Source organism: Danaus plexippus, chromosome Z, assembly GCF_018135715.1.
Source record: "Danaus plexippus chromosome Z, MEX_DaPlex, whole genome shotgun sequence".
Classification (NCBI taxonomy): Eukaryota; Metazoa; Arthropoda; class Insecta; order Lepidoptera; family Nymphalidae; genus Danaus; species Danaus plexippus.
Genome location: NC_083559.1, coordinates 9,994,427 through 10,020,781, shown reverse-complemented (window position 1 = coordinate 10,020,781; position 26,355 = coordinate 9,994,427). Strand labels below are relative to the sequence as shown.

The window sequence follows — 26,355 nt, the reverse complement described above, 5'->3', positions numbered from 1 at the left end:
GTGACCGTCCACACAACATAGTGCTCCTTTTGTTGTGTTACACTACATTAACAAGTTAACGTACGCGGACGAATACGTATGTTTAAATTAGAGCTCTAGTCATTGTTAGCCGAACAACAGTTTGTTTTTACAATGTAAATAAAAGACTCGTTCTACTTTTAAATGTTTTTGTTGGACAGAATCGTATATTTTACACCGAAACTATACATTGTTTTGTTAAAAATGATTATATTCGATTGTAATATTCATTCTCATTTGAAGTATAAAATGTATATTATTATTAAATGTTAAATATTTTTCTGTTTCGAGAAATTAGAGATCTTAGAAATAAAGGCATCAAACAATAGCACTTTAACTTTAGATATTCCTCGTAAACCACCAAAGGATAAATACGTCTTGGGTAAAATACCTGTGTTTGATGACAATAGCTTTTTTTTAAAGTAACAATGCTATGAGGACCGAGTGGCTCTAGCTGTACCGCAGTTCTGTTTGTCACCTGATACGTTTTTGCCCTTTGCAGGTATATATCAGACTACATTGTTACCTGGACGTTTTATTGCATATATATCCTCTTTAGAGTTTTTCTTCACTTAAATGCTCTACTTGCTTTAGTATTTGGTTTGTCCACTTAAGAGCCGAGTAAATAATATCAAAAGATAAAATAAAGTACTTCATCAAAGATTATAACATGACGATTTAGCACTCTAGGTTTTGCAAAATCCTTTGTTACTGTTTTAATACTTAATAAAGCAATACATATAATTTTCACAATAACTGTGGATGATATGGCTGCTGCGTTTACGTCATAACAGTTCTGTCTTGTTTCCGCCCACGTTAGCTCAGTCAAATTCAAATGTCACAGATCTGTGCGGAACGAGTTTGATATTTACGAACGTTTGATTCGTATTGTGTGGGCAGTAGAAATCCGATGTCCGGTCGACCCAGTTGCGGCGATGACATGTGTGATAGCATTCATATGGCCGGGGGAGGCTCGATTCGCTCTGTAGCTGCGTTTGGATGGCTAAACCGTTACAGTTTAACAATTATATTAAACGTAAAAAAAAACGGACAATTAAGCCCACTTCCCGTAATTACAGAACTGGAAATATTTTTGCAATTTCCTCGTAAGCATCACAACAGCAACTTAGCGTTAGCTCCCTTCTCTTTGCTGACGCTCGCATAAAGCTGGTCGACTGGTTTGTCTCAAGTTCCATGCCAATGTTTTTATCCAGTCACTTACATTCTGAAGCATTGGAACCAGTTTTGATCCACTAACATTTCATTCGGCTGGCTCAGCCTTTCACTACAATTCCTTATTGTGCTCGCTAGCTCGTCGGGCGGGTTTGCATTATCGCCCGACGGATGGACCGAATGAATCGTTGGAACTCAAAATCGACTTTGCGGTTTTTGATGTGGCTACACTTTGTAACTTTCCATCATAGTGGTGATGTGATAAATTATTTTAATTTGAAAAAACAGTCTTACTAGATATAAAAACAACTAATGACTTATTTATATACAAACATTAAAAAAACATTTCTTTATATTGTGAGGAATGTATTTGTCTAATGATTTTATAAATTAAATATAAATTATACTCTATTTTGTAACGTAATCAGCACTTAATTTTGATTAATAATTTTGTAAATATTTAATGGTATTTTAATGTGTATTTCAAATATATTGTTAACCGCAACACGGCAAACCATTACATATAAAAACAATATAGCTTTTTAATGTTGTTATTATGATAATTATCAACTCTTATGTCCAAACTCCGAATGGAATTCTCCTATACTCATATAATTGAAAGCATTAAATGTTGTTTGTTTTTTTCATTGGTAAAGCTTTTTTTTGAATCGATAAAACAACTACGCTATTGTAAACCATGATTTATATAAGATGAATATAATTTAGTCTTACTTGCGATGTAATCCTAAAAACAAAGAAAAAAGTTAATAAGCTTTGAGCTTTTATAAAATATGTATGAAATTAACAAGTACGAATGTAATCAGTTACTGTTGAGTTTCAAAGCGCGTTAATGTCGCGGGAGATTTGTAATCGTTCCGTTTCCAGAATTTTATAGTACAGTCGTCTCCTATGAGAAAGAATTATATTTTCTTGACAAAAACCAAAAAAAATAAGTTATTAATTAAAGCCTTAATAACATAAAATTTGAAAGTAATGTTACTGTATATGTTTATAAAGATTTTTTGAACAATATGCAGAAATATTTTAGATTTTGCATTTAATTATATATTTTTTTAAAGTCTGTCTTGTTGCATAGATTATTAAAGCGCAGTATAATATGATTTGGTAGGTACCGGTTTTACGTTCATAATTTATGTCGAGATTTCATGGATAACATGGGTTAAAAATATATAGTTTTTTGTTTTTTATATAATTGGTAGTAAGTGTTTATTCATAATAGACTTTTGTCTAATTTATATTCCTTTACAAATTCCTTGTAAAGAAAATCTATTTAAATATCCTATTGTCATAAGGATAACGTTTATTTAAGTGAAACAAACCTAAAATATTAAGTGCTTTAACAAATAAACAATGAGGCGATAAATAATACATGGATTAAGGTTTAAGATCACTCAAAACCGAAATATGAGCTATGCTTTCAATAGTTGCAAACAATAGTGATAAGGCTGCTTGTATAATAAATTATCGATTTTATAACAAGTGTGACGACTGTTCTTGTAATGGTTGGGAACACTCCTTATTATTATGAACAACTATCGAATGCCTATACCTGTGTCGCTTATAATTAATAAAAATATGCTATAAATAATATTGTTTTAATTTCCGATATAGGAAAATTGCGTTAATATATGTTATAACGGTAATACGACTACTTGTAAATGTAGAATAGTAAGATTAAAGTTTACAACAAAATTATCTAAGTCGCCCTACGCAGGACAAAAGTTCCCCTTCAGAAACAACTATAACGATAAAACGAAACAATGGGGCTTTGAACGATAATATATTGATGTTTTAATAAACGAAACAAGCCTTAACTTATATATGTAGGCGGTTTTTTATTTCTACCGCTCGAATATTTAGATTACGTTTAAGAAAAGTTACGTGGTCTATGTGCGAGAAACAATAATTTCAGTAGCGCCAATATACATTTGTTTTCAGTTGCAATTATACAAACTAAACATGTCAGGAAAAACTAAGATTAACCCAATGTAATAAATATTATTAGAAGCAATCTAAGCATGGAGAATAATTACAGTTTGTAGTAGTTTTCAATTAAATTCATAGTAAAACTTTACTTCGAGAACTATAATTACTAATCAAATACGTTTTCAATATTAGAAATATATGTATCTGGGTATTTGGTATGATCACATGAATTAACGTGTTTTTTTTTCTGAACATTTACGTCTGTTACCTATGTTTCAATGTTACGTGTCCATATATGTATGCATAGGACGCGTGTCCATTCGCCAATAACACAGGCCCACGCACCTTGCTCTCAAAACCTTTTCAATACCCGCTCCAGAAACTGTAGCGATTGTGTTTAGAAACAATGCAGGATTCAAGAGAGATGATTATGCGGTAATTGTTGAGCCTCGGCGGGGTCACTGCGTAGCTTTCACGACTCTACACAACGGCGTCTGTTGCAGTCAGATAAGCTTTGTTTACTTTCAGGCCACCTAGTAACTGTTTTTGTATGCTAATTAAAGCGACTTGTCCGAGTATTATATGACGTGGGTTGCTTCCGCGTTTTTCCGTTTGAAGGGAAACCAAGTAATTGTTATACTGTGATCCTCTCTACAGTATCGGAACTTACTTTTTCCCTTGACAAATTCCGAATGTTTGTGCCTGGCGTTCGCGTCGTTGTGCAGGCGCCTCGCGTCCAGCACCGTCGCGCACGCGCACACGCACAGCCACCACAGATAGCTGCGGCCAGCCAACATGCTGCGACATCACTCACGCTAACACTCGCCACGACCGTCCGCGCACAACCTCCATCGTGTACTGGCCCGCCCGGTTTTCAAATCTTACGGTGCGCCCGCGCAACCACAGACTTACGAATTATTAGAATAGCCCTTTGGTTTATTTTGATTTGGTGTGTTTTATTTTTAATGTGTTTATTTCAAAATTATAATTTACAAATTAAATGATTTATTGCTAGAACTGTTTTTTTCGAGTTTTAACTTAAATCGTTTTCTTTTTTGCAAAATTTAAGATATTAAACAGTTAGGATATTAAACAAGATTAATAAAAACATGTATTTCGTATAAGAGCATAGCTTACAAAATATATGTTAAATCGTAATATATATCACTAACGTTATTTTAAATAAAAGAATAAGTAAAATACTTAATGTCTAAAGATTACGAAAAGATATATTTGAAAATAATGGTATTTACAGCTGTGAGAGCTCTATGTTTTTATAGATCTATGGTATGTCGTTCTGCCCTCTTACAAGCACAGGTAAACGCGGAGAAGGACGCAGGTACGCGCCAGAGTCGCTACGCTGTGCTGACAGAAAAAAAAACACATAACAAAAGTTTAATAAGTACGCATTGTAGCTCGAGCTGGCACTGATACGAATAATAATAGACGATTGTAGCTGGTTGGCGCTTTTTGTGAGGCTGAGGCGATCTGATCTAATAGCTGAAGCAATTAATATACCGACACTCTACATTATATATATTTTAATGGTATTACCGAACTCACATTCAAATTAAATTGTAACCGATGAACAAGTCATAAAAAAATATAGAACAGGAAATTTTTAAGAATATTTCCTTTGTAAATATCTTGTCCTGTCTTTGATTTAAAAAAATAATAATATTGAGAACGTTTTAATTATTTATAAACCTCGGTTCTTGGTTGCTTTCTATTATTGAGATTATGTCAGATCTATAAATATTTTGTTTGTGCCTAGATACATCGAGCGCGCGTTGAACTCTTTACGAAAGTGCAACTTAGCCCGCTGCTGTAATATTACTCAATAAAGCGGCGGCTAGATATTTCCGTGCAATTAATATTAGTTGCTTTAAAACCTCATGTCCAAACATATAATATAATGACTTTAATACAAAATGTAACTCTTGTTATATAGCGTGAGGAATGTTTAGTCTACATCGAATCTTTTCAGTCTCACGTCTCTCAAGGACACTATAAAAAAGAATATTAAAATAATTTTCAGATGCAAACATATTAAATTAAGTATAAGACGGGCATTCATAAATAGTTAATAATCTTTTATCTATAATGGTTGTTTACGATGGATGCCTTGTAGTATAACCTTTTTAAAATTGTTATTTGTTATCAGAATAGTAAGTTTTAAAGTCGTGTGTAGTGTGTGTCCGCCCACAGTGAACCGCGCAGGCGAGACTCTGCGCCCGCGCACTCTTAAGCAAAAAATTAATACATCCATTAAATTAATTGTATTTCTGCCTATATAAATATTGCTTTTATTATATTAATATATAAACACAGATTTCTTGGATTCCCAAATAGCTTATATTTGTTAAGAACGCGTGGTGTTTTCTGTTTGCATGGCCGAACAACTCCACTACAAATAACAAAAGACGCGAACCACTCGAGTGCATTGTTGTCTATGGCGTTTTTATTTGTGTCATTGCATGGATACAGCAATGGCTAGCTGTGTCACAGACTGGTAGACACTCGTGTCGGATACTATAAAACCGACATTTATATTTCATTACAGTGAAGTAACAGCAACAGTCGTGATTACACGAACATCAAAATGCAATTTTTAAAAGTATTATATTCATTCGTTTAATTTACTGAAGCGGAAAAACTACGTTAAAAGTTATATACTTATAATATACAGTATATTTTATATACAGTAATAGCTAGTTTTATATATAATAAAGACATTGAAACTGTTATTTTTACAATTAAAGATGATTGTTAGAAAAATATAAACAGTAAATGCAGTACTAACATTGCAGGCCTGAGTGGGCAGTAAAGAAGCTTAATAACTACTCTTAAACTTTTACTATCTCAAATGACTTGCGGATTAAAGTTGTCGAGTGTCTTCGAAAATCCTATTGTTTTTAATGTTACTCTTGGAAAATATTCTTACATCTGACCGGAAGGTATTTGAAATAATCTTTATAAATCTTATCAAGTCATACTTTTATATAATATAAATGAAAATAATGACAAGAAAAATAAAAATTGTGATAAGGGATAAAAACATCACTTTAAGATGTTAAATATATGTTTGGACTATTAAAACAAAACTAAGAATGTTTATAATTACGGCATATCATAAATGTTTAATAAAAAATGAGTCTGAAGTCCCACTGAGAAGGTTCATTTTAGGCACTTGGCCATGATTACACTGCATTTTAAACTCTGAAATTATAGTGATAGGATTGAAATTGATGTGTCATATGAAATTTATAAATATGGTTAATTTTTATCTGAAATATGAAAGGTGAAGCATCTGCCGCCCCTGCTGCTCGGGTCCGAGACCACTTCGATTTCGATACCTATAATACCAAATATTTAGCTTTTGTTTAATGTAAGAATAATATTAATTTGTTATACATAAGAGAATTTTTAAAAATGTTATGTTTATTACATATCTAATGTTTTTTTTTAAAGTTGTGTTTAAATATGAAAGGTACGATAATTATCAGTTTGTCTTTTCAAAGGGGACAAATAACATGAGATATGAACATATTCAGTGTTATGCAAAGTGCCAACCGAGATATGCATCCACTTGCAGGTCGCATGAGACCAGCAATTCACATGCTAATGCTAAATATTCGAGGAACGAACCACTCAAACCCCAATGGGTTAAAAAATCAACGACAATCGAAGAAAAGATAACACAACTTAACTTATAAATTATTTAAAAACGAATGCTCGAGGCGCTTATTACATATTCTACGAAAGAAAGTAAAATTATAATAATTTAATTTCTCGACGATTTCATTTATATACGAATTGACTGTTTTAAACAGATTTAAGTGCTATACACAATTATCATGTGATAGTGTATTGCGTATACGATGAGCCTGCCAGATGCACTTTTGACATAGTGGGTGAACAAAGGGCTGGCTTGTATTCACACGGTCCATACAAAAGATGTTTTTTGCGGCCGAAGATTCCAAACGAAATCTAAACGCGAATCGCATTGTGGGAGCGAGCCTTATTCTGAATCAACCATTTTTTGGCGTAACATTATTGTCCCGTGTGTATTTAAAACTTTGTTTTTGGAAACTTAAGGCTTTATATTAATTTTGCGTATATTCTTTTTTTTATTGTGCAAGCAGTCAACAGGTCTTGTTAGTTACATATTCATTTAGTTTTCACGTCAGCCCTCATTGTTGTCATTTGTCTTAATAACTGTAACAGGTAACAAAACTTCTTGCTTATAAAATTAAATAAAGCCTATTGTCACAATGTATACGACTTTAAAGTGGATGTCTGTAATAAAAATAAACTACACGAATGATGGTTTTTTTCTTATTCGTGTCCGCGACAACAGTTTATCTCAACCGCGTCCCGGTTCTAAAAACTTAAAGAGTGGCTCGCGCAGGTAATATCGGCCATTTTGTTTTCCTTTTTATCGTTATTTCAATAATCCGCATGTTTTATGGCTTGTTAAGCAGTTTGTTACGACCCCAGATTACTAATTATGTAGCGGGAACTCCGGTAGCAGGAAATGTTAATTATTGACTGTGTTTTAATTTTTTTTTTAAATTTACTTGACATGTGGTTTTCTATTATACATACACACTTGTCAGCGATGATAATATTCATTGAATTTATTATTACGTAGAAAGCTCCTTTAAATACTGTCGGATTCGCGTATGGTACCAATTTTGTCCAAATAAGTTTTACGACTAAACCACCCAGGAAGGGTATTTTCTCAAAAATTTTTAACACTTAGTTTATAATCTGAAATCTGCTGGAGCATATGAAAAAAGTCCATGTAAGTTAATATCTCATTATAAACTCTTTTAAGGAACCTGTCATCTGACGCCACTTGCATGCGGGCATTCGTCTACTCAAAAAACACGTTTTAAATTTTGTTAAATATTGAAAATGGATTAATGGCTATAAAATAATACAAAAAAACCATTCCTGAATTATTGTCACAGATATATATATATACTTTTTGACTATAAAATACTTATAATAATGTCACCACGAAAGAAATATTGATATATTTTATTATATTTTGTGCCTATTTTTAAACTTATTTAGAATTCTACGTATCAATAGTGCTCTAATATTGTGTTAAGGTCAAGATCATTTCGATTATCATTAATAGATAATATCGGACACGTACAATTTGTTGCAAATATAAAATTAATTGCTTTTATTATATTTTACTCGTATAATAGTATAAAATTTTTGATGTGTTACTTATTACAAAGCAATATAGTTATTCGAGTTATTAATATTTCAATCGAATGTACATGGAAAAAAATGCTCAACATAAGCGATGATGAGGCGAGAAGTGAGTCTTAATAATTTTTTATCGATGGGTCCCAAAACTAATTATAGCAGGCATCTGTACTATGTACAATGTATGCCGTAAATTCGATTACGTATCTGTATATGTTATACCTATAGCTAAATGCTAATATTGTCGGCATACAATTAAAACAAATTGCCAATTTTGATATTCAGGTATGTTGATAAGAAGCTTGTTGTCAATTTATATTCCGATCAAGTCGTGTCAAACCGAAAATAGTTTTAGGTAAATGATTTACAGCTTTTTTAAGTGTAGGTATTAAAATGTTTCACAAATGAAATAAAAATAAGAAAGTGACTTTAAATAAAAATTACTAGAATATATGTAACATTATTAGTTAGAAATTTATATTTTTTTTTTTGTTAAAATAATTTAGTTGGTTTATATCGTTACTTAAAATGTTTCTTGATTGGAAATCTATGGGACCAATGTTTAGAAATTAGTTTTTTCTAATAATTTAGATTAATGTTCATAAAAAGTCAATAATTCGACGTGAAATCCAATTTTCTATAGAGGAATTTTTAGGTAGAACTTTAATGTCAATCGATGATTATCATATCTATTATATAACGTGTTTTCATTCTGCAATAAGTATTCGTTTTTCTTGTTTATTGAGTCATAAAAATATGTACATTATAAAGCAATTATCGTAACAGTATTCCCATTTCGTTGTGTTTTAGAACGCGTAGTGTAATTTTGGTTATTTAAAGTAGCGCAGTGCATAATAATGCAAATAAACTTATGAATATATTCAATGTTTTGTACAACATTGACGCTTGTATATATCACGAAACAATACAGGGCAAACGTAAAGGGCACTGTCGACTTAACGAATAGCAATTTAGAATGACGAAGTTCCACTATTGTATACTTTTTACGTATCTTAAAAAAATAAAAAAGTCTTCGATAATTTGTGTATGTTGTTTGTGATAAACAACAAAGTGAATGTGTATTATGAAGTGATGAATATGGTGAAGTAAAAATATTAAAAAAGACTTGAACGAACACATAATATACCGACTTTGTAATAATTGAATTAATAAGTAGAGACATAATTATGGAACATGATTATGGTATTTTATTGTAGTATTTCTTATACAATGCTGAACGAACGTCCCTTATGATAAACTTATAGATAACTGTTTTAATATATCAAGTTTTTAAGCTGTTAACTATTTGTTTTGTTTTGCGTACTCTTTCCGTTTTTAATATTTTCATCGATGCCCCGTTCTGTATAAGATCATTTAACATGATCTCTATGGGTATAATTAAAAAAAAAATCATATCGAACGTTTCTATGTCTTTAAATGTAGTAATTATAAATAATTTAACATAGGCGATTAAGAGCCGTCGGCCGGCGTGTCTCAGGTAGGAGAAAAAAGAAAATCACGACCTCTTATTCGTTGTGGCTTTTAAAATTGTCAGAGGGCACTTCTAAAAAGAGATAACGCTTTTAATGTAAAAAAAGTCGAGACCGCTTTGTAAACAGGTTGTAAACAATCCTGTAAGCCTTGTCTGACAAATCTAGAGCTACGCCTGGATCTGCTTGCTTTTTTTTAATACTAAAACCATAAAATATTTAGGTATAATAAAATCTTGTCACCAACCGCATTTGGGCTATTATAAAATAATTGTTTTAAATTCTATTAAGTCTAAGATCTAACAGACTGGCTCATAAATAATTATTTTCGTTTATCCTGTGGTTTATAAAAGTGTAACGTCTAATGTTTGTATTAAAACGTAAACGTCACGTCCTATATTAGGTCCAGAGCGTCTTTCGACTGAATACTAATTAGAGACGCACATTGGAACTCCCAGCGAGGCCACCGGAGCCCAGCGCGTGCCTTCGCAATTAACACATACAGTACCTGACAACGATCCAAATAACGCCATACAGATAGAACTAGTTACAAATTGCCAGTATATTTTATTCACTAAAGTCTATAGAAGACGGGCCGCAAATGCTTGAAACGAGTATGGATCGAGCGTGAAATCGGAGAACGAATGAATGCTGTAAATCAACTGAGAGCGCAGTATTTTCACTAGAATATAATATGTAGCTCAGATAGAGAACACGAAAATAAATATTAAAACAACACATTCTTAATATAGTGAAATAAAAAATATATACAATTTATACATCATTAGCAAGTCATCAGGCATCCATTTTAAACTAGTTTCGGAGATTTTTTTTAAAGGTAAAAATTAACATTTTGTCAAATCCATCCATGAAAGTAAATGGAGTGATTTAGTCCGAGTACTGGCGGCACGTGTGGTCACAGGAACAATATCTCGGACCCCCTTAACGTTTATCTAAAAGCTTGGACACGAGCGTCTTATTTGTAATCCCCACACTTTACGGGTCGAGAACAAGAAATTAGTGTGTTTCGCTTTATAACAAAGATACGCTTGCGAGTGACGTTTAAAATATATAGTTTAATATTAATTATCGATTATTTCGAATGAAGTTAAGTAATTCAAGTTTAAAGTCTACATGTATAATTTTTAACAAATACATTTGAGTTTTGACATAAGTGCCAATTTAAATATTAAAATAAAATATAGTGATGCGTAACAACGTGACTATTTGTCCTTTTTAATATATTTTTTTGAGGAGGTATAAGTGATCCTTTACCTTAGGGATAGGACTAACAAATCATTCATAAATGCGTACTTTTATAAGTTTAAATTTTTGGTAATGCAGATAGAATGGTACAAATGGAGAACAAAACGTGTAATTTACATGAATATGAAGCAAGCCGGCCGCGGTAGCCTGGCGTGCGTAGAGATACCGAACTCGTCGGACTGGTCGTTAAAATTCCCCGTAATTCGTCCCGGATAGGCGGGTTTTACACCATGTTTTACACTTTCGGCGCTTGTGAACTTAAATTCGCTAACCCTGGTGACGATTGCGTCGTTTATAAACATTATTACTTATACACTTGCAATTTCTGCATACTTGATATAACTTACTTATATTTTTTTATGTCTCTGGAGGATACGGTTTTTGATGGATTTTATAAAATTCATGCTACGGCCACAAAAAAATTATGAATTACATACATTTTAAGTTTTTTACATTTACTGCAAGCCATGTGCTTCATGGTACTTATATATATTTTTACAGTTAGAGACCTCATCATAAAATTTGAAATTTGGAATTTTTTTAAAACGATTTTATTGCATCTTAATACTTTTTAAATATGAGGCTAATTTTACCATACTAATTGGAATTTTTTATCAGCATTACAACAGATACATGTAGGACACTTAACAAATTGTGAAAAAAATGCAATTTTAACAAATTAGCATTACACTACTATTTTTATACGGACGTAGGTGAAATATATTGCAAAGTGGCAGACCAGCCATTGACACAGTGTCGCAATAAGCTATCGGTGCATTACGTAAGTAAAAATTTAAAATTTCGTGAGGTCATTTGTTAGCTGGTTTTTGTCTGCAATGCAAACTGCAATGTGTGATCAGTTGACCTGCTTTTGTATATTGTTAATTTAAAATAAAATTTATTTTACGCATAAAACTTACGTGTCATTAAAATTGCAGTGTTGTCATATCTGTGAATTTACCTTATATGGCTTAATTTAATAGTGTGAAAGGAAAATAAAATTTACAAAAAAAAGATTTGAGGGTGAAGTCCAGAGGTAGTATATAGTTTTTATGAAGGTTGATCCTTTTGGATCGGTAGCAAACTCTTATAGAACATTTATATTTTGTTCGACTTGCGAGAGTGCTAGAAAACTGTAAGCTCTCATTTCTACCACTCTATTTTTCGATGTCCCTTCTGAATCTTTCTAGGCAACGACACATCAAATTTAAAAAGCTACATATATCATCGAATAATGGTAATTCACCATAACTATCAATAAATAATTGTCAATAGGTCAGAACATTTTAAACTTGGAATCCATATTTTAAAAGCATATTTTTACATCATTATCTTTCAGATAGTGTGTTTGCCGACCTTCGGTACCATCAGTGTTTGTCGAAACTACATCCTACGTGTATTTTACAAGGACGCTGCTAAACAGGAGAGTCATTGTATATTGCAAATCTGAATATTTTACCATAGATAAAAATATATAATGATACGGGAATTACAAATAAATCTAATACAAACATGAGCAATACGTAATATGTATGGCGGCCTTTAGAGATTAAATTCAAATGTAGGTTGAAGCGTTCCAGAATGAAAAATAAAAAAGAAACAGAGTTAAAAATATATCTAGAATTTCTGACAATTACTTAAAAAATGCATAAGTTTTTACTTTGTCATATAATGAGTAATATCATTAATTTTTTTGTTATAATTAAGGTGGACGTATTTTTTAGAGTACGGCCAGCTTACACTTCCCAGAGACGTGGGTTCGTCTGTGCCTTTGCGATATTATACAAACTTTCTAAAATAAATAGATATATGTGTCAGTTTAAGATCAAACATAAACGTTTTGTGCACGAATACGTACGTAGGCACTTTTATTCTTAATAAAAGACAAGTTCTTAAAATGCTTCATGTAACCACTTTTAGCTGTCAAAGACACATATCACATGTTAATCAAGTTATCAGTTATAAAGCATGAATTGTTTCTGTGAGACAGTGTGGATTTGGTTTTAAAAAATAATTTGTCAATACACCTACTACCAGTCAAATTATCGTTTGACCTGATTGTAGCGAAGACGTCGCCCCCGCGCCCCCAAAAGCCTTTCATATTAAACAAAACCACCTACAATCGGCCTTTGCAATGTCATATAACACGTTCAAAAGTAATGTTCATTGGCAACATACGACACTAATGGCTTCAAGAGTCTTACAAGTTAGCGACGTAACATATAATTGCCTAATATATCGTAGGCTGTTCCTCGCTCATGAGAGGAACTTATCATTAATGAAGGGTTCAGTGATTTCGAATCTTAATTATTAGAATATAAATGGTAGTTTCGAACAACAATTTTCAAGTTTTAAAAACGGAAATACATATAACAACGTTACACGCTGTCGCAATCGACGCGTGCCTCGGTATAAGCTTAATGTGTTAACTATGCTAATCGATAATGTGCTTCATCACAAATATTTAAGATCTATTTTACAGATATTGTGTTCCGATGCAAGCGGCTGCAGTGTGGGCAGTGGTGACGTCATTGCCACCAGGAACGTGATAATAGTGCCTAAATTATGAAATAATTAGTTGACGCGACTTACCCTGGCTTGTGTCTTATCGCGAGGATGTCTGCATGTCATAGTTATCTTAATAAGTTGTCTGTTCTATACACCTTTACAACTCATTAGTAGAGAGTAATGTTATTTTGATTCTAAGAAAAATATTTGAAGAATGGTGTTATGAAAACTAATAACAAATTTTTCAAGTGTTAGGATGATTTGGAATGATATCCTTATTGAATCGTTTAGATTTATCTTTGTTTAATATAGTATGCATTTTAATCATATGACGGTTATTATAAAAATAATGTTGGAAGTGTTTAAATAACGTGTACATTTGAAGGCTATCTACTTAATAGCCCGTCTCTTTCAAACTTCTCGATTTGTATATTTATCTCGCTCTGACGCAGCCTCGGTTTCTCAGAAGCGAGGGCTCTGTCTAGGACCTCTACGGATAAATCACTACCTTCTGTATTGTAAGAAGGAAAAAATATAATAAATTTACAACTTACAGTCTACTGTACCTAGTATCAAGTACTAACAAGTATCATAAATATGTGGAAATATGTCAAACGAAATATCAAAAAATTTACATTTTCGTCATACATTTTACAAAGATATATATTCTTCTTTCTACTTGAACATTTTTGCTTCATAATATCACTCATATAGTTGCTCTAACAACAAAGTGTAGGATTATCAGAAATTATCTGAATAACAGGCATTTCTATGACTATAATCTAAGATAGAGCAAAAGGAGAAGTCGAAATGCAGATTGCACGTAACGCCCGAGGCGAGACACGCGCTCCAATGTAGCAAATAATTTTAAATGAAAATAAGGAACATTCTAGTTTTAAGAGTAAGCAAAATAAATAAATCAAATAGATGAAAAAATAAATATAAAGCGCTGGAAAGTTTTAATTACAACAACGATGAATGTGAACTGAAATAAAAGTTAAAAAACCAGTTATCTCTATTCTCTGTTATCGTTCGTCGTCGTAAACGCTTGTACAAATGTACGGTATGGCCGCAACTATTTACCGTCTTATTTGTCATGCTTTTCGTACTGCAACGTAAAACACAATTCACACTGTAAATTAACTATATAATAATAGTTTTTTGTTCGCTTTTTTGTTTAACTACATATCAAATAAGAAACTTGTTAAAAGACTTGTTATGGTACAAAAGAAATTAATTGTGTCTTTTGTTGGCGGGGATCGGGATGCTTTCTTATATAAAATTAAACTAAAAATCTGTATGCGGTGACCCAAATGTAATTTATAATAGATGTGATGGAATTAACTGTAGATATTGAGTCGTTGACACCGTCTATGCACACAGATAAATATTATTAAACCGCATTACTCGAAGACTATATGTAAGTGTATTTATTAATAAATTTCCAAATGCCAGACTGGATATGGTAATACATCAGAAGTTTGGAATGTATTATAAACAAAAAAGTTACATTTACGACATATCAATTTGATGTTCGATAGTGAACTCAAAAGCCTTGCGTGCTACAAATTGCCAGATTTAAAACGCCTCTGCCTTAAGGTAAAATAAAAACCGGCATATCTTCAATGTTTATATGCAGTTCTTTATGAATATTTCTTTAATTACTACATTTTTCATTACGACGTATGGAATAAAAATAAATTTAAATGCGAGTCTTTATAGTGTTTTGAGTATGAAATTATGAAACATTTGTACATTTCATAGAAACAATTTTAAAATATTATGATGGGTTCTTGCTATAGTGAGCTTTAAAAAGATATCTTCTTGAGATTTCTCATATATTATACACATCAACACGCTGTCCAAGTGGTACTTAGAAATGTTGTTTATTTTTAAATATATGCCATATATGATACTAAGGTTATTTTTTCGACAAATTCACAACCTTAAAAATAAAAGTCTTTGTATTACTCTTATATAAAAATTATATAATAAAATAATTTATCTTTGAAACCATATAAACATACATAAATTCTCAAATCCTCCCAATCTCACATTACTTTTCCAATGAAATTATTATGAAAAATAATCTAATAAATTGAAAAAATATCCAATTAATAGTTTATAACAATTTTTATAAATGCATATAGCTTAAAAGAAAATCGCTCGTTTTTTCACTTCGAGGCAGCTAGTCAAGAGTTCTTCGAAGTGAAGCAATATTTACATGTACTGAGTAGTCTTAGTCCATTCGTTGTCCGAGCGGGAATGCTGGAAAACTGGCCGTTAAACCAGGTTTATACGATGTTAAAGTTTATAAGGCCATTTAGAAGAATTTTAACGGTCGGTTATAACATTAACAACATACCGCTGAATGTTTTACATGTTTAAAATAATATTTTTATCTCACATGTGTTAAGTATAAAATATGATTATATTAATCTATAGGAACAGGTCTATATAATATAACTACTAGAAGGTTATAATAATTCTGTTTTAAAATTTAATTTGAATTGTAATCCGATCAAACAGATGCTGGATTGTGATCGAATGTCTAAGTATAAATCACCTCTAGATTCATGAACCCAAGCGACAGGACAAGTCGGTCAGTCAATCGCAATGGTACGGGTTGTTGGAATGTGTTGTGTAATTTGGCTTGTTTGTACATACGAGATAAGTGCTGGCTATATGTTGAGAGCAAATTGTTTTATACTTAATAAATGTTTGATTTAACATATTAACATTATTCAAAAAAAAAAAGTTACATTTAACCTAATATTCTAGTACATTTTTAAGAAATTTAATACACATTTTTATATAAATTTTGATGAAAATATAGTGAGTTCTAACATAAGCTTTTCAATTAAGCATAGTTCCTATTTCTAAAGACGTATTTTGAATTTGAATTGCCACGTTAAAACATTCAACCTGTCATGTTCGCTAAATAAAAAAGGCTGCTAAGAATCGTGCAATAAAAATAGTTTACCTAAGTTTTAGTAATTGAAATAAATACCTACACATCTAGAGTACGTTTTTTACTCTCCTCATATAAATATAATGTCTGATACGGTAGGAATTTTCCGTAATAGCTTTATCTTAAAACAACACACAGTTTAGTTTAATACGTTAGCACTATAAACTTTTGCATTGTTTTTCAATTAGGAGTATTTTTCTCATAATAACACACATTTTGAGTTTATAAAAGAAATTTATGTTATATTTCTTATATATTACTAGAGTATGTAAAATCACAATGCTATGTAAAATACTATAAATGCGTCTAACCAGCCCAACAATATTTGGTAAGCCGTATGCCTAAATAGCCATATCATATGTAAATAACTTATATGAAATTAAATTCTTATCTTATTGACTCTGAGCTATCTGTTCCCGAGCGACATCGGGAGCAATGTTTGTACACAGACAGTAATCTAAAATGTTTTTTATATTTTTTGCTTTAAGGTAGAAACCGACTTAATTTTAATATTAACAACGTGACTTTAGATACTTAATATACATAAATGTATTCTCATATCTAGCTCAATAGAATAATATATCGAAGTAACTACTCGTATTGAAGAATTGCTAGAACGATAACAACGCTTCTTATTGTAGTTGCTTTAGAACGTATGAGGTTTTATCTCTGAATCGACGCGACTATCTCAGAACACATACTAAATAACTCCGTATAAATACAAATTTAACTGCTTGCTTATGATAAGGCCAATATTACAATATACAATGTTGTAAATAAGTATGTATGTGTAATATATATTTTTTACTGTCAGTAAAGGCATTTAACTGTGTTCGAAACTGCAATAGGACGGGTGTGGGTAATCAGGATAGATTTTTCGAAATAACCCTTCAACTGTCGGGAGACACAAAAATTGCATTATTTCTTCTCATCCTCTCATAGTTGGGCGAAGTATGGAAATTCTTCAAACGATAGTTTTGGAAACCATCGTTTCCTCATTTCTCACACCCAAAGCGACTTCGGCTGACTTTTACATCGGAATCATTTTTTTTTGTAGGCCAAGGTTGGCCTCTGTTTTCCCGCCCACCCAAAGAAACCTACTGAACTTTAAGATTATTTTAACTGCAATATTACGACTGAAGGATAGTTTTACGTGAAATATGTATAAAATTAAATATCTTGTCTATTTATATTAATAATTTAAATACTTATGTCAAAAAATAAAAATATTAAACAACGCAACTGCAGAAAAAGTAGCTTCGTAAATTCAACAACAATGCATAGTTAGTTCTAGTTAACAAAAAGGTTGTATTCAAATAATTAAGTTATATTATTTATGCAGTATAATAAAAATCCGAAGTACATTAAACTATTTGCGTAGTCGAAGCGATAGTTGATATTTATATGGTGATAAAAATACCGACCAAATATATCTATAGATTTTAAAAACACAGCACATTTGAAAATTTTAATAAAACTGATCTCTATATCACTGGATTCGTTAGATTATGAAAAAAAAAAAATTTTTTTTTCACGCGTTGTGTAATATTTATTTAAATAAAATAGTGTCAATATTATGGACTAATTTAGCTTCGAACAAGTAACAAAACATTTTTTCATTTATCATTTTTGTAATCTTCACTGAATTATAAACAAAAATTATGAGCTCCTTGCTTCTAAGAATAAACAGAATGTTATAATAAAAGGCGGGAATAAATTTTAATATAATCTGGTACTACATTATAATTATAAAAGGAGGCAATAGTGTCTACTGCGTGCGTCGATAGCGCGCTCGTGGAACGACGTCGTGAGCGCACTATCGCGATATAACATGCCCTGGGATGTTTTATGTTATTGGAATATAAGTAAGCTTAAAAATACTTCGAAATAATAATTATGATAAGCATTGATATTTATATATAAATATCAGATTGATGAGTATTTTTTTCATTCAACAAATAGTTGATAATAAAATTTTTACTATTTGTTTTTAACATACAAGTGTCTAATTTGATATGAATTTAAATTTAACTTTAAAAAAATGTTGGAGAAGAGATAAATTAGGACCGAGACCTCGTTCATTATGCAGATTTAAATGGGACTCTTGCTTTAAACCACAGTCGTATCTTGTATCTTTACTTGTCGTGCTTTAGTTAAATTCTTGTAACGACTTCAGAGCAATCTCTACAGTTTTATAAAGAACTTTAGACATAATCAAACTGAAAATTCTTTTCATTAAAATTGTTTATAATATATGCACGTAATGAAAAATGATCTTAATATTTTTACCAAAAAATTGTAACTTGAAATCCTTCACAACATCCCAAAGAAAGTTTTACAACATTAATCGCGAATATTTATCTCCCTGAATAAATTTTTTCCCACATTATTTTATATAGCATAATGTTACTCAATGTCGACAAAACATAGATGGAATGTAGCTCACAGTACTTGTGTGGTTGTATAGGAACTGGTTACGTAGTACTCAAGCGGCGCCTACCGACCACCGACCCTTACAATATAAGGACACAGATTTATTCTATTTACTACTCTTATTCTGTATTTTATCGACTCGTATTGAATTACGATGTTATAACACATTATAAAACTTCGTTCAATAGGACCGTGTAAAACGGTTCTTCTAAATCGCTGTGTCTAAAATGTGATAATATGTAATTTATAGAACATTGTTAATTTGCAAAATGTTCGTTTTAATTTTTATATCGATTATATTGTATCGATTTTTTTTGATGTGTAATGAAAAATCTATTACACTAACAAAGGGAGTATCAATAAAGGATTTTCTTTCTTTACTTCGGTAACATTTTTTTCATGAAGTAACACTGAAATATTCTTAAACTACAACATATCTTTGAGTTAGGATCACAATATATTCAAAAACAATTGTAGCTGATGTCAGGCAAAATGTTTAAAAGCTTTGAAAGTGATACAGAACTCCCAGTGCGATGCTTCGATCCCTTCTTCTCATTTAACACTGTAGTGTCCTCGAAGTTATCTGAAGGCCATGTAATTCATACCTTGATTTCATTTTATATACTTCAAAGTAGATTTTGTAGTTTGTATGCTTACATAGAAAAAGTAACGTTTTTATTTAGTTTTTTTTTTTGTTTTATGTACAGTGTTGCTAAATACAGGTCGAATATTTTTAAAATTTCCAACCCATGAAATTGTATAAAAACATTAGGTATTAACACACAAAGATTGGCATATATCTATTTATATATATTTACTGGAATAAATATTTAATAATTACTTTTTCGTGATTAAAACTAGGGGACATAGACTGACAATTTTCGTGTAATAAAGTTTAATAAAGTCAGGATTTTAATGTAGTAGTGTTTTCCTCTGAAAGAAAGGTGCCCATTTTCTTTTTATTGTGATAGGATAATCAAAAACAAACGGAGATTACTTATAATCTATGTGTAAGCCTCTCTGAACAATCGGCGATAACCTAATTTGTTAGACCGAGATAAAGACCCAGTCTACAAGAATTATCTCCAGACAACCCATGATTATTGTTAATTAAACAATTTTAGAAAAACTGGTTGCATAGTTCACCTTGGCGTAAAGGGAAATTGTAAGAAAAAAAAATACGTACAAGTGTTGCCCTTTTGAAATTATTTTAAAATTATAATGTTATAGGGATAACTAAGTTTGTGGTATTATAACAATTAATGATCAAATATGTAAAATAATTTAAACTAGTCAAGAAAAAAAAGAAATGAAAGTAGTGGACCTACAATGATACTGTTAAATCGTCGATATATAATCGAAATATTTTAATATAAAATCTAATGTCCCAAATTATAAACTTTTTATCATGTTATTGAAAATAATAATAATAATTACATATTTTAGAGAATTCTATTTCTAAAACGAAACGAAGTTTTGCCGCCAAATGCTTTAGTGAAACTCACGAGCGCCATTTTGAAAATCGGATTATAGGAGGCATGAGCCCTCGACACGTTTAGGAGAAACCTACGTGGTATACGATAGCCCGTACAAAACTTATTTGATCGGTCGTTCAACCATGTCGATTTTCCGTTCCTTTCTATTGCATATGTGTGTCTCTTTCTAACGTACCGTTAAGGCAGTACTTCTGAGTTATGGCATTCCTATGTTACCACCACCACTCGGAGGCTGCGTTCTGTATAACTACGTAAGCTACGTGTTATTTTGCCTTTCTTGTTCTATTAATCTTTCCTATGTAAATGTTCGGATTAGAAAATTTAATGTACCGATTTTCATGGCGGACTTATATTATTGTGATAAAAGATAAACATAAAATATTAGATCGTTTGAGGAAGTAAAATCGCATGTGCATATTATATAAGAATTAGATATAGTTTATTGCAGAACTTGTGAGACCATATAAGGCGATATTGGATTAATATTATTAAATCAACATTGCAAGTAAACATACTAGCAAATCGCCTCGCGCCTTATGTGGCGCTGGCACGGCCTGATGACGTGATCCAGCGGTTCCTTTCACATCAACACAAAATTATCTACTGACACTCACTAGCAGTTGAAATAAAATTATATATTTTATGAATTACAAATAAATAATAACCCATGTAAAACAAAGCTCACGTTCTTCGACCATTCGACTTCAACGGCATCAGTTTTATGATTATATACTCAAATCGTTTTTTAATATACCGTTATTCAAATTTTCAATAAAAAAATATTTTTAGTTAACAATAAAAGGATATCTAATATTAAGAGCTGTGTTTTACTGTTGTATTTTAAAACACTTCATTCATACTTAAGAAAACAGTGCCACCTAGCGTCGAAATAACGAGGACTTTAGTAACATAGAAGTCGGCATAAAACGCCATCTAGCAGGAGTTTCTAAACTACTCTAGAGCGCTTAGATCGCTGTTTACTACAATATTATACTAGATGGCGCTCTCAATATCCAAAACTGATATCGTTCAATAGTGCAGATGGAGCTACTGCTGAAACAATTGTCTCTATATTTAATGACCATTTCGTATTGGAGGTCATTAGAATGCAACAATAGGGCCTAAAACAGTTTATAATGGCATCAACTATCAGCTGCTGTAGTCATGATTTTTTCATTTTACACACATATTTGAATTTTCATTAGCGTACTTAAGCTACTACAAGAAAAACAAGAGCTCTCGTTACGGATAAGGCAAAGTAGTTTTAACGAATAAGATTATAAGTTATCCTTTTATTTAAATGATACTTACATCACTTTATATGACATCAATTTAATATTATTGGAACACTTTGGTAACAAGTTTAATACAACAGTATAAGTTTAGTTTACATACAACAGTTTAGTTTACATATAAGTTTAACAATACTACATCAAAAATAATGTTGAATGATCTGTTTTTAAGTAATAAAAGCAATTTTTTATATTTCATTTTTATTTTTATTGTTTTCGAAAATTATATATTATGTGTTTTTGTATAAAATTTCACAGATTATAAAAAAATGTCATTTATTAAAAGATTATTGTTAGAATTTTAGCTTATCTTCCACAAGCACAGGATGGCTGAGATAAAATCTTTTAAAATAAGCGAGAATAAAGATCTACATGACATGTTTATTAAAAGATAACATATCATCCATGAGGAAATACCCAAAAAACTAGTTCCAGCAAATAACTTTTTTTTATTACAACTTACGGAATAATGTTTTGATACGGAATAATTTAATGTTTTGTGTTCTATTAACTATAAAACGGAGTAAATAAAATGATTTTAAACATCTCGGGTGCAGTAAGGACTTCATAAAATAGAATTGCACAATGTGTGCAAATCATTTAGCATTAATTAAAATAAATTCATGCTTTATATGTCCGTGTCATTGCATGTGCTTTTGCTTAAAACTCTACCTAAACATGCATGTTCACGAATGTGAGATGTGTCACCATGTTTTTGACCGTTTCTGACTCTTATTTTAAACTAGCTGACAATCGCATCTTCGTTATCGTTTCTTGACATATGGACGAAATTTTTAAATATGTAAGCCAACAAAAAATATAAAAATCGCAGTAGCTATGAAAATAATGGTTTCTTAAAGCTTTTTATAACATGAAGATATGTTTCTTTGTCAAAGAAACGAACTTAGACAATATTATTGATATCTACTCATTAGTATTATCGCGATGCGTGTACAAACTGCTGCCCTCTATAATTTATTGAGGAGATTACTGTAGAACATAGTCTACAAACAACGTTTGAGAGGAAAAAATCAAAGGTAAAACCATCCTATGATCCTGCTATTGTTACAAATGATAAATTTTGTGAGGTTGTATGGATTGGCTGCACTGTATGTATAATTATTTTTTCTTTTTGAAGCAAAGGGTATTAAAGAGATTATAATAAAAGAGATAATGACAGTAATGTAATTTATACGTAAGAATAAGACGTAGGTTGTAATTTATTCCTAATTTCCTTTTAGGTTTCCGAAGCATAGCAATTGTATTATGTATCAATTAATTTCATGCAGACTATAAATGTCACTGATGTCGCTGGGTTACCACATGCAATGTTTAAAAACACTACATTTTCTTTGATTCCAATTTCCAAATCCAAGACAATGAAGTCGCGGGTAGAAACTATCATAAAGTAAATGGTTTTACACGCTTTTTTAATATTATCATAATCACTTTAAAAAAAAAATTTGGAACATATTATACTTGTACATGTGTACATTTTTTAATCCGTACCTTAAATCGTTTTAATATGCATAAAAGTAAACCGCACCGGTCAGCAATTGTAATTTGATATCCCCTATAGAGTTTCAGGCTGAAGTACGCATCAGCAGTGATGAAATATCTGACAGCTGATGCGTGAAGCTGCGCGAGCGCATCGGTCGTTGACATATCGTCCTTATACACAAAATTTTGATAATTTATCACATATATAAGTATTGTTTATATCGTTATGATTATGATGTGCTATTGTGGTGATTGAGACTCAAATATTAGGACTAATTTAAAAGTAATCCCTTTTACCGCTATTTTCGTGGGTGAGACATATGTTATAAAAATTTGAGATAAATTCCAAATAATGATCTCTGTATAAAGTGATTAAATTAATATTTACTTATTTTATTTTTCCAGCCCCTCAGAATTTGTGTTTCTGACACCTGTCAGATCGACATGACTAGTGATGTTCATAAATTAATATTAATAACGTTTGATTACATAATGTACTGCATTAATTCAATACCTATTTATGATGTTATTTTTTTTAATATTATATATAAAAACACAATGTTAATGAAATTGTTTATTCATTGTTAATATATGAAGATAACAAAATTATTCCATTAGAATTATCCTGTTATTTTATGTTTATGTTAAAAGAGCATATTTTGACTTTTAAGAACTACGGTTTGTTTTAAATGGCACACCATTAATTGTTACTAATTTTAGCTCAAAATTTATTGTAAGTTTGACGTTTATTGTAAGTTGGTAAAGTCAATGAATAGTTAATGTTATCACTCATAAACAGGATTCACAAAAGATGTCTATTTAAAAATTTGCCTCCTTTTTAAAATTACAATGTCCATTTGAGTTACACTGTCCATTTGAGGCGATCTCTCAAAAACTCTTATTTAAGCGGCTTAATATGCCGATTATTATGTTGCCGGAATCTTTTATGGATTCTAATTTTTGTCTCTAGGGATATCTGTCATATTGACAGACGGTGAAACATGGCAGTCACGCATCTCTTATTGAATACCCGTATGAGTTTTATTTAATTACCAGAGACCCCTTCTCAGGGCTTTGGGTGCTTAACTGTTAAAAATAATATATAGATAATATATATATATATATATATATATATATATATATATATATGTTATTGTTAAATTTAATGCTCCTTTATACATCTTACTAAAACGAGAAGCTTTTCGATGAAAATTGCAATGTTCTCAAAACTTAAAGGTTAGAAAATAGCTTTACTGAGACATATTAAATGTTAATAACCTTGCGTGTCTGTTTTAAAGGTGACTTTATTAGTTTATATCAACTATTTAGTACAAGAAGTTACGGGAGTAACAACTTCAGAGAAACTTGTAGCTTCAAGTTTCAAAATTTTATGTTGTTAGTGTATTCGAACTCTTTAACTATTTGAAGCACTGATACTCGATATTGTTGCGAAAGATTAAGTTATATATACTAATATTTCATAGTGTTTTTGTGTAATATATTTATATGTATAAATAAATTTATTTCCAAATCTTTATAGATATTACACAGAATGATCAGTGCGTTTTCTAATGACTAATCCACATTATTATTATTATTTCAACCGAATATCTTGATTTTTTTGATAAAGGAATAACTACGAACTTTGTGCGGTTTAAAGTTAAAAACAGAATGAAAAAGCGAAACGATATTAAAGAGAAAAATCGAATGTTAACATTCCCATGCCGGTGCAAAATGTAAAAATATTAACAGCGCCTTAATAAAACATGTCAGATTACAAATTAACCTGTTTGGAGCGGAATTGCTTATTATCAAGTTGAAATGTTTGCAACAATATTTTTAATTAACCTGTTATCTTTATGGAAATGTGAGACCAGGTTTGGCTATATATATACCAACATATATTAAAATGTTTATAAATAAAAGGTATCAAATAACAGTTTTGTTTTAAAGTAGACATAGGTATGTGTATTTATATGACTACCTCGGTATGATACATGATACATGCTTATAAAATTTTATAACTAAGATGAACCCAGTAGCGGATTGTATTCATCTGAATGAGCAAAGTCTTGGAGTCGAGTTTAACAGGACCGAGGGCAAGTTCTGGGAGGTAGTTTATCAGAAGGATGTCTCATTTTAAAATCAGCGTTCCGTAAGATCAGCTTTCCTCTAGATACTTATAGTTAATAAAGTGAAAGACTTGCGTAAATACAATACGCTATTTACTGAATAATAAATCATTTAGTTATATGAGCTTCGACATATCCTAAATAAAATAAACGTAATAAAATGATAATAACGAAAATATTAACTATATTTTTCATTAATTCAGAATAGAAGAAGAGCAAGGTTATTGAATTGAATAATTTAATTGTTTGGATATGAAATTTAGACTGTATCAGTAAACATTACGTGAATAATTATATAAACATTTCGATTTTTAACTATGTTTAAATTTTTACCAGCTACTGTTTGTCATTTTGTTAGCGGCTTGATAAAAATTATAATATTAAATTAAATTTTATTAACTTAAGACAAAATGAATACGCTGTTTCTATTAACTAATTGTCAGTAAGTTTTTAAGGGTAAAGCTCTACTACACAGCATGATAAAACAAAAAGGTTAAAAAAACTAATGACAACATAAAAACTTATATATTGTCATACTTTATTATTGGTTAACATTAGTATCATCTGAAGACTATTTGTCAATTAGGTTGGCGATTAAGAGTTATTTCAGACGAGAGTAACACATGTATCCAAAATATACTCGTGATAAATGTTTAGCGATTGTGAAGAGCAATTGCGAATACTACTTTACTTAAAAATTGTATCGTTTTGATTTTCAAACAACTGTAGTAGGTTTAAACAAACTTAAGTAAATATCTATTTTTCTTAACACATGACAACTTACAGACGTCGCTGTCTTTTTGTGGTCTTCGAATCTTACCAAAATCTCTATACATGATTCATTGTATGTAAAATATTATCTATTAATAACATTATAATATCATTGTATAGTATGTATTTAGA

The 26,355-nt window shown here is 30.8% G+C and overlaps 1 protein-coding gene across 2 annotated transcripts in view; it reads right to left on the bottom strand.

Annotated features, from left to right (window-relative positions):
- Positions 1-26,355, bottom strand: part of LOC116777228 (epidermal growth factor receptor) — a 59,312-nt gene that overhangs the window by 7,097 nt on the left and 25,860 nt on the right. The window contains exon 1 of one of the 2 annotated variants that reach the window (XM_032670647.2): positions 3,809-3,982. The exons of the other annotated variant lie outside the window; for it this stretch is intronic. Within the exon in view, the coding sequence (XP_032526538.1) occupies positions 3,809-3,935 (127 nt within the window). The 5' untranslated portion in view covers positions 3,936-3,982. Of the gene's footprint in view, positions 1-3,808; positions 3,983-26,355 lie in introns of those variants that run through there. 2 annotated transcript variants of the gene reach the window in all.